Consider the following 11,147-nt stretch of genomic DNA (forward strand, 5'->3'; position numbering starts at 1 on the left):
AGTTCTGTTCGTTTGGTCAGTTTAGCGATCCATTTGTAAAAATAATGTCTTATTTAAAAAAAAAAGAATATTGTACGTTACAAAAGATGTTAAACCAAGACAAAGACTTTTATGCTGGAACTATTTAATTGTCAGGTAGTATTAGGTTATTAGACAATAGTATATTTTAGTGGATATAGATGATTATTTTTGTGACATTTATTTAGACCGTCGTGTGATACACAGAATGTGGAATGGACATTAGCATATAGGCTGTTTTAAAATAACTTTTTAATATTTGAAAATTCAAATATCGGTTCCCTTATCTACTTTGATTCGTTTATATGAGATTCACATTTCTATGTTTAACATACATTTCACGTCATTTTCATGCAAATTACGTATCCATCATATGTAATCTGTATGAGACTGTCGTTTCCTATTGTAGATATGTTCGTGCAGATATGTTATATATTTATTCGTGTCTAATTGTCATTAACAATGAATTTATTACTTGAAGAATGTATTTATTTTGTTTTCGAAATAATATTATTCATAGCCAGTAGAAATGATTATTAATTTTTCAGTTTCTATATATTCATTATAATTTATTCTAAAGAAATGTCTTTTTTTTTTGGTTATACACTGAAATTTCATTTAATTACCATTGATCACCATTAAAACAGAAAATGTAATCTGGAAATACGCTCAGTCAAATATTCAGTGCTTTAACAAAACTTAATGCAATACAGTTTTTTCGCACTTTATATCGAGTATTAAATAATATCAGGATTCAGATTATTATACATCGAATTATAACACACTAAACACCAAAAATACATCACGTTTTGTAAACTTATTATTAACACCTTATTTTGCAATTTCAATGATTTATTTATGGTAAAAGATAATTACCATACATCTTCTTATCGTTAATTTATTATCAATGATGAAATTGATATCCACCAATTTCTAATTGAATCGAGATTCAATTTTGATTAGTTTATTCACGATCAGAAATGCCGAAGAAGTTCATCAGCCTTTGTCTTTATTTTCCATCAATTCCTCATCCAGTTTTTCGTGAACAGATTCCACGTGATTTACATCTACTTCAATGACGAAGATAGACGCCGGTGGCGTCTCCTCGACGTGATCCACTTCCGCCGGAAGAAGCGGCATTAAAGGTTTGTAAGTCTGTAATTCCAGTGAGGTAATACGGGGCGATCTCGGGTTGATTCTGTCATTTCGAAAATTGTCACTTTCATTTCGCTGCAGATCATTGCTGTTTTGACTCGCGTTGTCATTTTCCTGTCTATCACTCGAAGAGCTTGATGTGTTTGCTGCATCGTTTTCTCGAATCGTAACGTTTCGAGGGCTCGAGAATGATCCTCTAGATCTAACGTCAGTTACCTGTAATTAAAATTCGATCGATAAACTAAGATATATTTCCAACAATTTTCAGGATAAAATGACAATCTTATTTCTAGAAAAATTAATCGACTGCAGCTGTAAAGGCCTGATAGCAGGGATTACTAAACAGTAGATTTTTAAAAATCAGTGGATGTTTATGCATTTTGGGGAAATTTAATGATGCAAACATCTACAGAATGCATATAACATCCAGAAATATATATAAAATACTCAAAGTAGGACACTTATTATAGCGTGTATGAAGAAATTTCTATTCATGTACGTTCTATTTTTCTAGTTACGTTCATAAGAGACTAATACAGGTAGGTCTCGATTAGTGCGAGTAGTAAATCCCAGAAATTAATTACGTTATTCGAATTCGCACTATTTGAATATTTGAAATATAGGAATTAATTCTAATTTAAAGAAAGTATACAATAAAAATTGTTAAATATACCTTTTCATATATATTTCACTAAATTATAATGGCACAAACATGATTATTATTTCTCAAAGTATTTTAAGTTGGTCGCACTTTCTTCTGTTTCTTTGTATCTTCGTATATGTGGCGATAAGCCAGCAGTACTTTGTTCGTGCTTCTGTTAACTTGCATACTTCGACCCATGTTTGGATCGGCATCCGTAATTTTTTGTTTCGCGTCGCGCCATGACTATAAAACAGAAGAAGTTCAGAGACGATTTACGCATCGTCTCAACGAAACAGAAGTTTAAAGATAAAGTTAAAACAAAAGACTAATTGTTTCCATAGTTGTACCGGATGAAAAAAGACTCGTAAACCTCGCATTAACCGAATTTTTATTCGCATTAAATGCAATCCCGCATCATTTTATAATTCGCACCCAAATCGAGTATCGCACTATTTAAGCTCACGTTAATCGAGATCTACCTTTAATTAAAAATCAATCACACCGTACCTGACGCAGTAAATCCGACCTGATTACTCTCGTAGACGGCGGTCCACCTGTTTGCCTCAGGAATTGTCTCTGGGAACCAACCAAAGAACCACGATCGTGAATCACGCTAACTACGCTAGATTTCACGTCACTGTGCGGAAATAGAAGTCTCCACATGAAATTCTTAAGCGCCGCACGGAAGTCCTTCAGATGGTAAGCGTAGAGCAATGGATTGCCAGCTGAGTTCAAGTGCGACAGGATTATGCAAAAATTCATCAGGACATCGTGCACCCTACACCTTGGACAGAACGCCATCACACAGTTGATGGTGTAAAGAGGGAACCAACAAATAATGAAAAAGATCACGATTCGCGATAGATTTTGCGTCGCCTTCACTTCACGCTTCCTGGCGGCCCCAAGTAATCGCAGCATGGTTCCAGTTGTCTGGTTTCCGGTACGGCGACCCGGATTCATTGTTACAATTTGTTGCAGCTGCAAGAACATTGTTCAGTGTAATAATAAATAATATAATTAGAGAAATATTCAATATATCTTTTTCACGAGAATTCATCAGATGTAACGTGGTAACTCTTCTTTAAAATAATAGAGGAAGAACGAATAATGCACCTCTAAAGTAATTTATATATGAAATTCTCAGAAGATTATATAAATGAAAGCCACAATCGTTTATTCTCAGCACCATAATTACTTTGTCACCAAGAAGATCGCTTTATTTAAGAACTGCAACCGACGAAAAACCAGATGAAGGTATTTAAGAAAAATGACGGTGCACAAATTTGATATATTAAAGAAGATAAATTTCGAGGGTCAGCAAACAGGACCTTGTCTTCGCTAATTCATTGTCCTGTTTGCACACCGTATATCCGCATACTCACACTAGTACGAATATTCTGCTCGTATATTTACGGTAAAAGTGTCTGACCTGCTTTACGACCACTCGGTATATATGGGTGTAGAAGGCTGCAATTAATAGCGCGGGAAAGATGATCGTGGCGAAGTACAGGAACACTAAGTAATCGTAATCCATCACCTCGGTGAAGATGCATTTCTCATTGGATTTCTTGCCCGCGTTCCAACCTAAAAGCGGCAGGAAGCCGACCAATGTGCCAGCGATCCAACACACACAGATTATACCTAAAAGAACGGAACCATCTTTTAATCTTTATATCTTTATTTCAACTGTTCCAGATGAATTATTATTAGGTAATATGGAAGTAAAAACATAAAGAAGAGATCACTGAAAATGTTTAAAATTCTCATTCTTACAGTTTTTACCGAAGACCGATTGTATGGAACGGTGATATATGTATGCAGCAAGGAGAGTGTTTTGGACAAGAAATGGAAAGATTTATAGAGATCCCGCTATAGAAGAAGAGAATGAAAAGTCGGTCAAAGGAGTCGATGATAGACGTGCATGTGAACGTTATCGATTGGAAAGTACGGCAATAAACGCACCTTTTCCCCTCGTTGGAGAAATGGTATCAGTCAGTGGGCTCGTAATTAAAATCACTCATACCATAAACAGGCGAAATGCTTAAATTAATCATGGCTAGGTAGCCTGGCAATGAAATGAGAAACGTCTAACTGTGTCATTAATTTTTTCACGAGTCTCTCCGATCCTTCAATGCAATTTCGCGCGTTTTACGTGAATTATATTTAAAAAACGAAATTTTCTAACGCTTTCTTATCAAAGTCTGATTTTAATGAATTTCTATGTTATTTCATGTTTCTCCATGGAATTTTTTTAGAGCCTCGCAGTTTTCCTTTTTCATTTCTCTTTCTACGCATATGTACTTTTTCTCTGAGGCAGAGAAATGCGATTTCCATCAATTTCGTCGCAAGGAGGAAGGAAAATCCTTTGGGAAATCGGGCGAATGGATATGTGATATGTATTTCATACTCTATGCTATATGTTAACATCATTGAAATGCACCGAATGCAGGTGGAATTTTTTCAATTACTCTACTAATTACATAATTATCGTGGGAATTATATATTACGAAATCAATACATTGCCATATTACCTACTTTTATGAATGAGGAAAGGTAACATGGGCAAAGAGATATTCTAAAAAACTATTATAAAGGAAAATACGTTTCACTTTAGAGAAAAAATCGTTTCTTATTTGCTATAAGCTACTAACTAAAGTTACATAAGAGTTTTTATATAACGTAATTACAAAGATGAGAATTTTTATAAAGAACAAGTATATTGATACTTAAATATCCCAAGTATACTAAGAAATTCACTAATTGATCGCAAGTAAGAAATTTAATATTTAATGCATCGATTAACTTCAAGTTAAATTTCTTAGGAATATGCACGACAAACTTCTATTATATACGTTATTAAAATATGCGCAGGGAATACCACCTGTTGCCGTCTAAAGTGCATTCTGTTGCATCTCATCGATTCAGTTCCACGGAGGATTATGATGTAATTTCTTTGGGAAAATCAGCGTAAGTGATACAAATAAACATACATTAATGCAAGATAAAAGAACTTTCACATATATTCACCATAATACTACAGTGAAATTAAGACCAAATCGTGGTAACAATGGTCTAAAAATATATCTGCACAATATTGTCTAATCAGCATTGTCACTATTTGATGTCCTACATTCTAGTAGAACAGAACGTGATAAACATATGCTACCATGTGTAGTTATATATTTTACAGCAATAGAAATATAATTGTCATTTTATAAAATTTCATATATTTATATATACGTATTTGATTTCAAGCAAAGTTCGATGACTTAAAAATAGCTTGGAGCTTTTTGTATTTTAAATTATGATAAAACGTATTGTCTAAAAAACAAAGAAGTCTACCTTCGACGTCCTTAAGACTATATGTCGTTTATTATTTAAAACATTGCAGAACATTGAAGTACTTTTTACATGCGAACTTACTAGTCGTTTCGGTATAAGCTGTATATTTTGCATAAACTGAAACATTCGATATTTTATGTCTATTTTGCATAAACTGAAACACTCGATATAGATGGAAAACAAGGTTCGAAATATGTGAAGAGTCGAATAACAGGTTCACTCGAACAAACAATTTCGCAAAATATAATTACGTGGTTCGTGCCTCGGTGTTGTTTTATCGCAGCTCGATTAAATGGTTATGCGTTTCATCCAGAACGCTTCTAAGAAGAGGTGATTTTAATTGGATCATCGGATTGTACAACAGTAACGACGTAGCTAACAATTACTCGATTTACCCTTGCGTTTCTTCGAACTTTTACCGACCTCACTCAATTATCGACTCGTACTACTTGCACATCGACGATTCCGTTCACGGTAAATTTTCTCTTGTTTATCTTCAAGAATTATCTTCGTTCGATATATCAAACACTTATATCGTATTTGTAAAAACAGACAAAACAGAATCTAATATTTTAAAAAAGCGTATTAAGGCGTTATAAAACATTTCTGATGATTGATAGATTTTTTTTTAATTACTGCGATTAATGTGGATGTCCTGAGAAATGCTTTAAGTTATTATGCGTATTCATGATGAAATCCATCTGCTAGCTTAAATTACAGAAATTGTAAAGTAGAGGAACTTCTTAACTTAAAAACTCATTTACTAACATTTAATAAAACTACTTAAGAAATAATTGCTAGTTCAAAAATTTAGAGACTCAGAATTGTTAGATAAACGAATCCTTATGAGTGTAAAAATGAAACCAGCTTTAGATCATTTATTATAATATTAGTTCAAGTTCATCGTCCTTATTAATTCTTACCTATGGCAGTTTTAGTGCGTACGGTGCGTGAGTATCCCATGGGATGAAGTATCGCCCAGTAACGATCTATGGACACCGCTACCAGACAGAAGATACTGATCGTGCAGAGGACGATAAGCACTGAAACGGTGAACAGGCAGGCGTGTAAATTCGTCGGTAAACCGATGCTGGCCAAAATGGCGAAAGGTATAGCGAACAAGCCGACCAAGAGATCGGCCGTGGCTAGAGAGATGATGTAATAATTAGTTCGTCGACGAAGTTTCCTCTCTTTGCTGAAGACTGTGATCACCAAACCGTTACCAAACACCGCACACACTGCCACCAGGATCTCGCAAACTGTATACGGTAGATTGAGTTCCGAATGGGTCGACGCATTCACCGCTGTTACAGTCGAATTACTAGCCAACTCGCTGGCATTTGATGGAAATTCCATCACGATGAACGCTGATACTCTGAACGCAATCGTCATCTACCCTCTGTCGATCTGATCTTGATGATTATCTTACTGGTACATTTATCAACGTAGTTTATCGAAAGAAATGCAGATTATCGAGGAAAATGGAGATTGTAGAGATAATTTTTTGGCATTTTTATATAGTTGATGTTTGTTGATGTATATCAAGTTGATGACTCATTAATATTCATTTGTTCTTCATCGTAGGTTTATGTAACGAATGTGGTAGTAAATGGAAATCGCGTGACTAGCGGTTCTCTTAGTGTTTTTAATGAATCTCCTTAATTTCTTTATACAGAATATCCATGATGCTCGATATGTCACGCGAGCACGTTCCTTGAATACATCTTACTTTCTTAATGTGAAGGGGACGTAAATAGCAAATAGCATGTCAACGGAATGAAAACGAAATCGGTCATCTTCTGTTTCCTTTCTGTTTCGAGAATCTTTCGAATCACTGTTAAGAATTGTTCGATGACCATGTCACGCTCGATGGTAGACAATCGATCTTATTTTAAGAGAAGGACATTGACACGTACGGGCAGACCGGAAAAGGGAAGTATGGTCGTTTATTTGTATGGACGTGTCGCGATGATTAACGATATTTATATCACTTTTCACGCAACGAGCTTTGTCTCTATCGTGTCGTTTAGTACTAATTTACTTGAAATGCACAATTCTCTGATATATATCTCTAATGAAACGCGTACGATTTACGATTCTTATCGAGGGCAAAGAATAAATCAAAAATTATACAAAGTACCAAGCTTTCTATGGCTATTTTATTATATTTTATTATATTTCCAAATAGCCGAAAATATCTGCCTGAAAGTCATAGATGAAAAATCATCATTACGTTAATACTTCTATTCTTCGATCTTCTTTCCAAATGGCCACAAATAGATTATGTATAACAGAAAGCTCAATATAGTATATTTAATAAGACTTAAATTCTCGTTACACTTGTCCAGAAGTAATCGAGCTTTTCAACTATGTTTCTAGGTAATTTAAGATATCTCTGAAGATTCACGTTTTATCAAGGAACAATGAATCGTCCATTGAGAAACAGGATAGCCGGAAATCTCGAGATTGCGAGCGATCGAGTTCATTAAGTGGACATTTCGAGTCCAACCACGTTTTGATCGCGTACTTGCGAAATTTATTGCAAGATACGACCTTCCGGCGCATGTTCATCAGGAGGTAATTCAACTTCCACCGGTACGCGTGCCTTTGATTATGTCTGCAACTGTATTCGGGTCAAACATGAGTTTTTATTATAAGTCTAAGAATCGAATCTTCGATCTTCAATATCGAACAGTTTGGACTTAGAGAAGTTCTTTTACTGGTTTTTCAATGATCCCCATCCTCGTCCGCAGAAGTTGACGAATCTTCTTTTCACTTCAACTGAAATCACGCGGAAAGAATGGATACGATGGGTAGTAATTGAACCGATTAGATTCTTGTTAACTTTCTCCTTCGAAAGACAATCGAGCACAGATATTGTTCCTATTAAATGCTACTTTATCTTTTATTTTCCCTTATAAATTTAATCTCTCTTAGAATATTCCTAAAAGTATCCATTTTTTGTATTTATTTACCAAACTTAATTTGCAATGAGGAGATTGAGAGCGTGTCAGCCTTTTCATCTTCAGTGTTCACAACAGTATTTTTCGACATACATTAAAATGCATAAGCTTTCGAACATACAAAGGGTTCTTCTTTAGAAACACTTCTTCGTTTCCTAACATCTGACTCAATGTAATATTGCAGAATATCCTTTATTGCCTGACTCACAGTGGTGTAATTAAACTACTGGTCCTCTTCAAGAACAAAAACAGATTAAACTTTTAATTTCATGGCGATGTGACGGTGCTATCTTCGGGGAAGTTAAACTTAATGAAAGAAGAATAAACGCCGACCGTTTCAATCGCGTTGACATCGTGACGCAATTTCAACGCTTTTTTCGTTTCGGTACGACTGACGGAAAAATTATCAAGTATGCCGCGACTTCGCTAAAAGTTATTGAACCTTCGATCGACAAATGTCCTTGATATTCATTTTAAAATACTGAAACATTCAGCATATATTTGTAATCGGATTTTTAGGTTGTATCAATATTTTCGTATCTGCACTTTGATTTTTGACCAGACGTTTGTCTCTGTTGTTATGATTAGAGCAATATCTGACAAAGCCGTTGAAAGAGTGAAATACGACTTAGGGTGTCGAGAACAAAGTTAAAAGCAGTAAAAGTCATCATAAATTGTATTTTAATATCATCATGTACGCCGATACTCTATTCTCAGCTTTTACGCCTATTCTTATTTATAGAGGCTTAGCATATCACTTGCCGATCATCATTATAGTATTTTATCTAAGATGTTACGGCTATACTATTTTCTAATTCAAAACACGATATTTTTATCTTATTTTTATGAAAGAATATCGATTTACTTAATTCAAATTTCAAATTTTTATTCCGATTAATTTTAATTCTGATTAATCTTAATTCCGATTAATTTTAATTTCTGTAGATCGTATATTCGAGGAAAAACCGATTCGAACTCGTTCAGTAACCAATCAGAGTGACGCCGATATTTACCCAACCAATCAACGTCAATCAACGTCACTGCGCGCTTTTTTTCAAACAAACACTAATTGATTAGCGATCGATGTGAATTGTCGCGGTTTCTCGAAACTTCCGGGTTAAATCGAAGATTTCGCGCGAATGAAACACACCCACGGAACACGTCCGGCTTCTCAACCCCGTGGCGCGTAACTGAGTTCCTCTTCGTGACACACAGGGACACTGCGACGGTGGAGGTGGAATAGACGCGGTCGTAGATTATGGTGGTAGTGGTAGACTGGAGAAGAAAATCGGCGATTATATATCTATGTTTCTGTATTTTATGTAGATATAATCTATTAGGCATAACTCTTGAAAACGGAGGTAATTTAGATTTGAAATCACATAAATCTACGCATCGTAATCGATATTAAATATTTTTTGTCTTATTCATCAAACTTTGAATCATTTTATCATGGTCGACTATCTTGATTTAAAATATTGATATATGCAGAATTCATTTGTATATATTTCGCATGTTCTTTTTTACTTCTGATGGATTTCACCTCCTCCAATATTTTCTTCGATCTTTTACAGAAAATTGACTGAAGCAGCGATTCACGATTTGAGACTGTGGATGCAGTTAATCTACATATCTTCCGGTAGCATTCCTGCAAGCATATCTTACGAGATTTGTAATTGGATAAGCGTACCACGAGTGAAGATTCAATGGCATATCTGGAATATACGCGTAGGTAAGAGAGGAGGGAATGTAAGTACGAGACGCGGCATGTTCATATGTGTGAAATTGTCAAAGAAAGAATAAAATTCTCCTTGTGCGAGTAAGTAGTATAAATTAGTTTAGCTTCCTCTTGGCGAAATTAAAAGTCCCGTTCCGCCTCTGGAACTTTTTGTAATATTTTATGAACTCTACGTCGCGGGATACTTTATGGCCTATTTCTTTCTTTTACTAACGTTACTAACTTGTCAAGTTTCTCAAATGTAATTTGTTATATTGAACGTTTTAATTTGAGTAGATCTGTGTATATTTTTTTAGGAAGTACATACATGTATGCTCAATGGAAATTACAAGACAACATTGGAGGACAATGTTTTCTTAATGGAGCTCGATGGAAGGAACGTGCATTAGTGTTGAAACACTAACACCATTATGATGATTATCGAATTAAGAGCGTAAAAGAAAAGTTGTTTCGCTTAATTAGACCTTCTAAATCTAATTTCACGTGCTTGCACGACGCGCCCTTCGCTAATATCGGCCAAGGTGTTTCTTGTCTTGAGAAATTCGACAAGACAAACGGTCGCATAATTAACCACGCGCGTGCGTTCCATGCTTAATATTGGTCACGAAAATAGAGAACCCCATTTCTTCTTCAACATCGTTATTTATATCAATGTAAATGTCAGCGGATCTTCTATCTCATTTAAATCCAGTAAGATTCGACGAACTGCTGTATGGTAATACTGAAAATTTAATCCAATTGGATAATTGATGGAAATCGTAGGAATAGACTATTTACTGCGTGTACTATTAATCGAATCAGATCCTCTTGCAAACAAGCGGGTATTTGTTATTCCGTTCGACATTAGACAGGATCGGATTACTGCCAAGGCTAACCAGACAAATGGGTCTGCGCATTTTTCGTTCTCCCTTTCCAGAAGGTGGTTATATCCTATGTCTGTATGTGTGTCTATGTATAGAAGTTCGCTTGAAGTGAGAAATCGAGTTCTGAGTGAGTTTCTAGGGATACAATTTTATTGAAAAGTATATCTTACGTGGTGGATTGATTTTCTTCTATATCTAATAACGTTCTTTCCTAGGATATATATTTTTTAATTTTCCTGTAAATTACTGTTCTAACGATTACCGTGTTAATGGTTGAACCGACGATGCGAGAAAATTATAGGGTGTGATAGAATTAGCGATGAATCTTAATTGCTGGGGTGGCCTTAAACATGTCTTCGACCTTTGCCTGTTATTACACTGTTCTAATAACTGGCAATTACGTAATTAGTCCGACACGCAGTGAG

General features: G+C 35.1%; 1 protein-coding gene and 1 long non-coding RNA gene across 7 annotated transcripts; one reads left to right on the forward strand and one right to left on the reverse strand.

The window, feature by feature from the left end:
- Positions 1 to 182: 182 nt before the first annotated feature.
- Positions 183 to 9,321, reverse strand: LOC138180268 (adenosine receptor A2b). Of its 4 annotated transcripts, none has more exons than XM_069113970.1 (5): positions 9,135 to 9,321; positions 6,082 to 7,939; positions 3,246 to 3,457; positions 2,324 to 2,794; positions 183 to 1,389 (listed from the first exon to the last, which is right to left on the reverse strand). In XM_069113970.1, the coding sequence occupies exons 2-5, from the start codon at positions 6,548 to 6,550 to the stop codon at positions 1,015 to 1,017; spliced, it is 1,527 nt and encodes a 508-aa protein (XP_068970071.1). In that variant the 5' UTR covers positions 6,551 to 7,939; positions 9,135 to 9,321; the 3' UTR covers positions 183 to 1,014. The 4 variants fall into 4 exon arrangements, with proteins under 4 accessions (XP_068970071.1, XP_068970068.1, XP_068970069.1 ...); XM_069113967.1 differs by having other exon boundaries at positions 6,082 to 8,353; XM_069113968.1 differs by having other exon boundaries at positions 8,134 to 9,321.
- Positions 3,394 to 5,937, forward strand: LOC138180278 (uncharacterized). 3 transcript variants are annotated; one of them, XR_011173246.1, is made up of 4 exons: positions 3,394 to 3,526; positions 3,592 to 3,801; positions 4,688 to 4,783; positions 5,442 to 5,937. It is a non-coding gene; the product is annotated as an uncharacterized LOC138180278 (long non-coding RNA). The 3 variants fall into 3 exon arrangements; XR_011173244.1 differs by lacking the exon at positions 5,442 to 5,937 and having other exon boundaries at positions 4,688 to 5,059; XR_011173245.1 differs by lacking the exon at positions 5,442 to 5,937 and having other exon boundaries at positions 3,592 to 3,760; positions 4,688 to 5,058.
- Positions 9,322 to 11,147: the final 1,826 nt, after the last annotated feature.

This window comes from Bombus flavifrons, chromosome 5 (assembly GCF_040668555.2).
Source record: "Bombus flavifrons isolate JBK064 chromosome 5, iyBomFlav1_principal, whole genome shotgun sequence".
NCBI classification, from domain to species: domain Eukaryota; kingdom Metazoa; phylum Arthropoda; class Insecta; order Hymenoptera; family Apidae; genus Bombus; species Bombus flavifrons.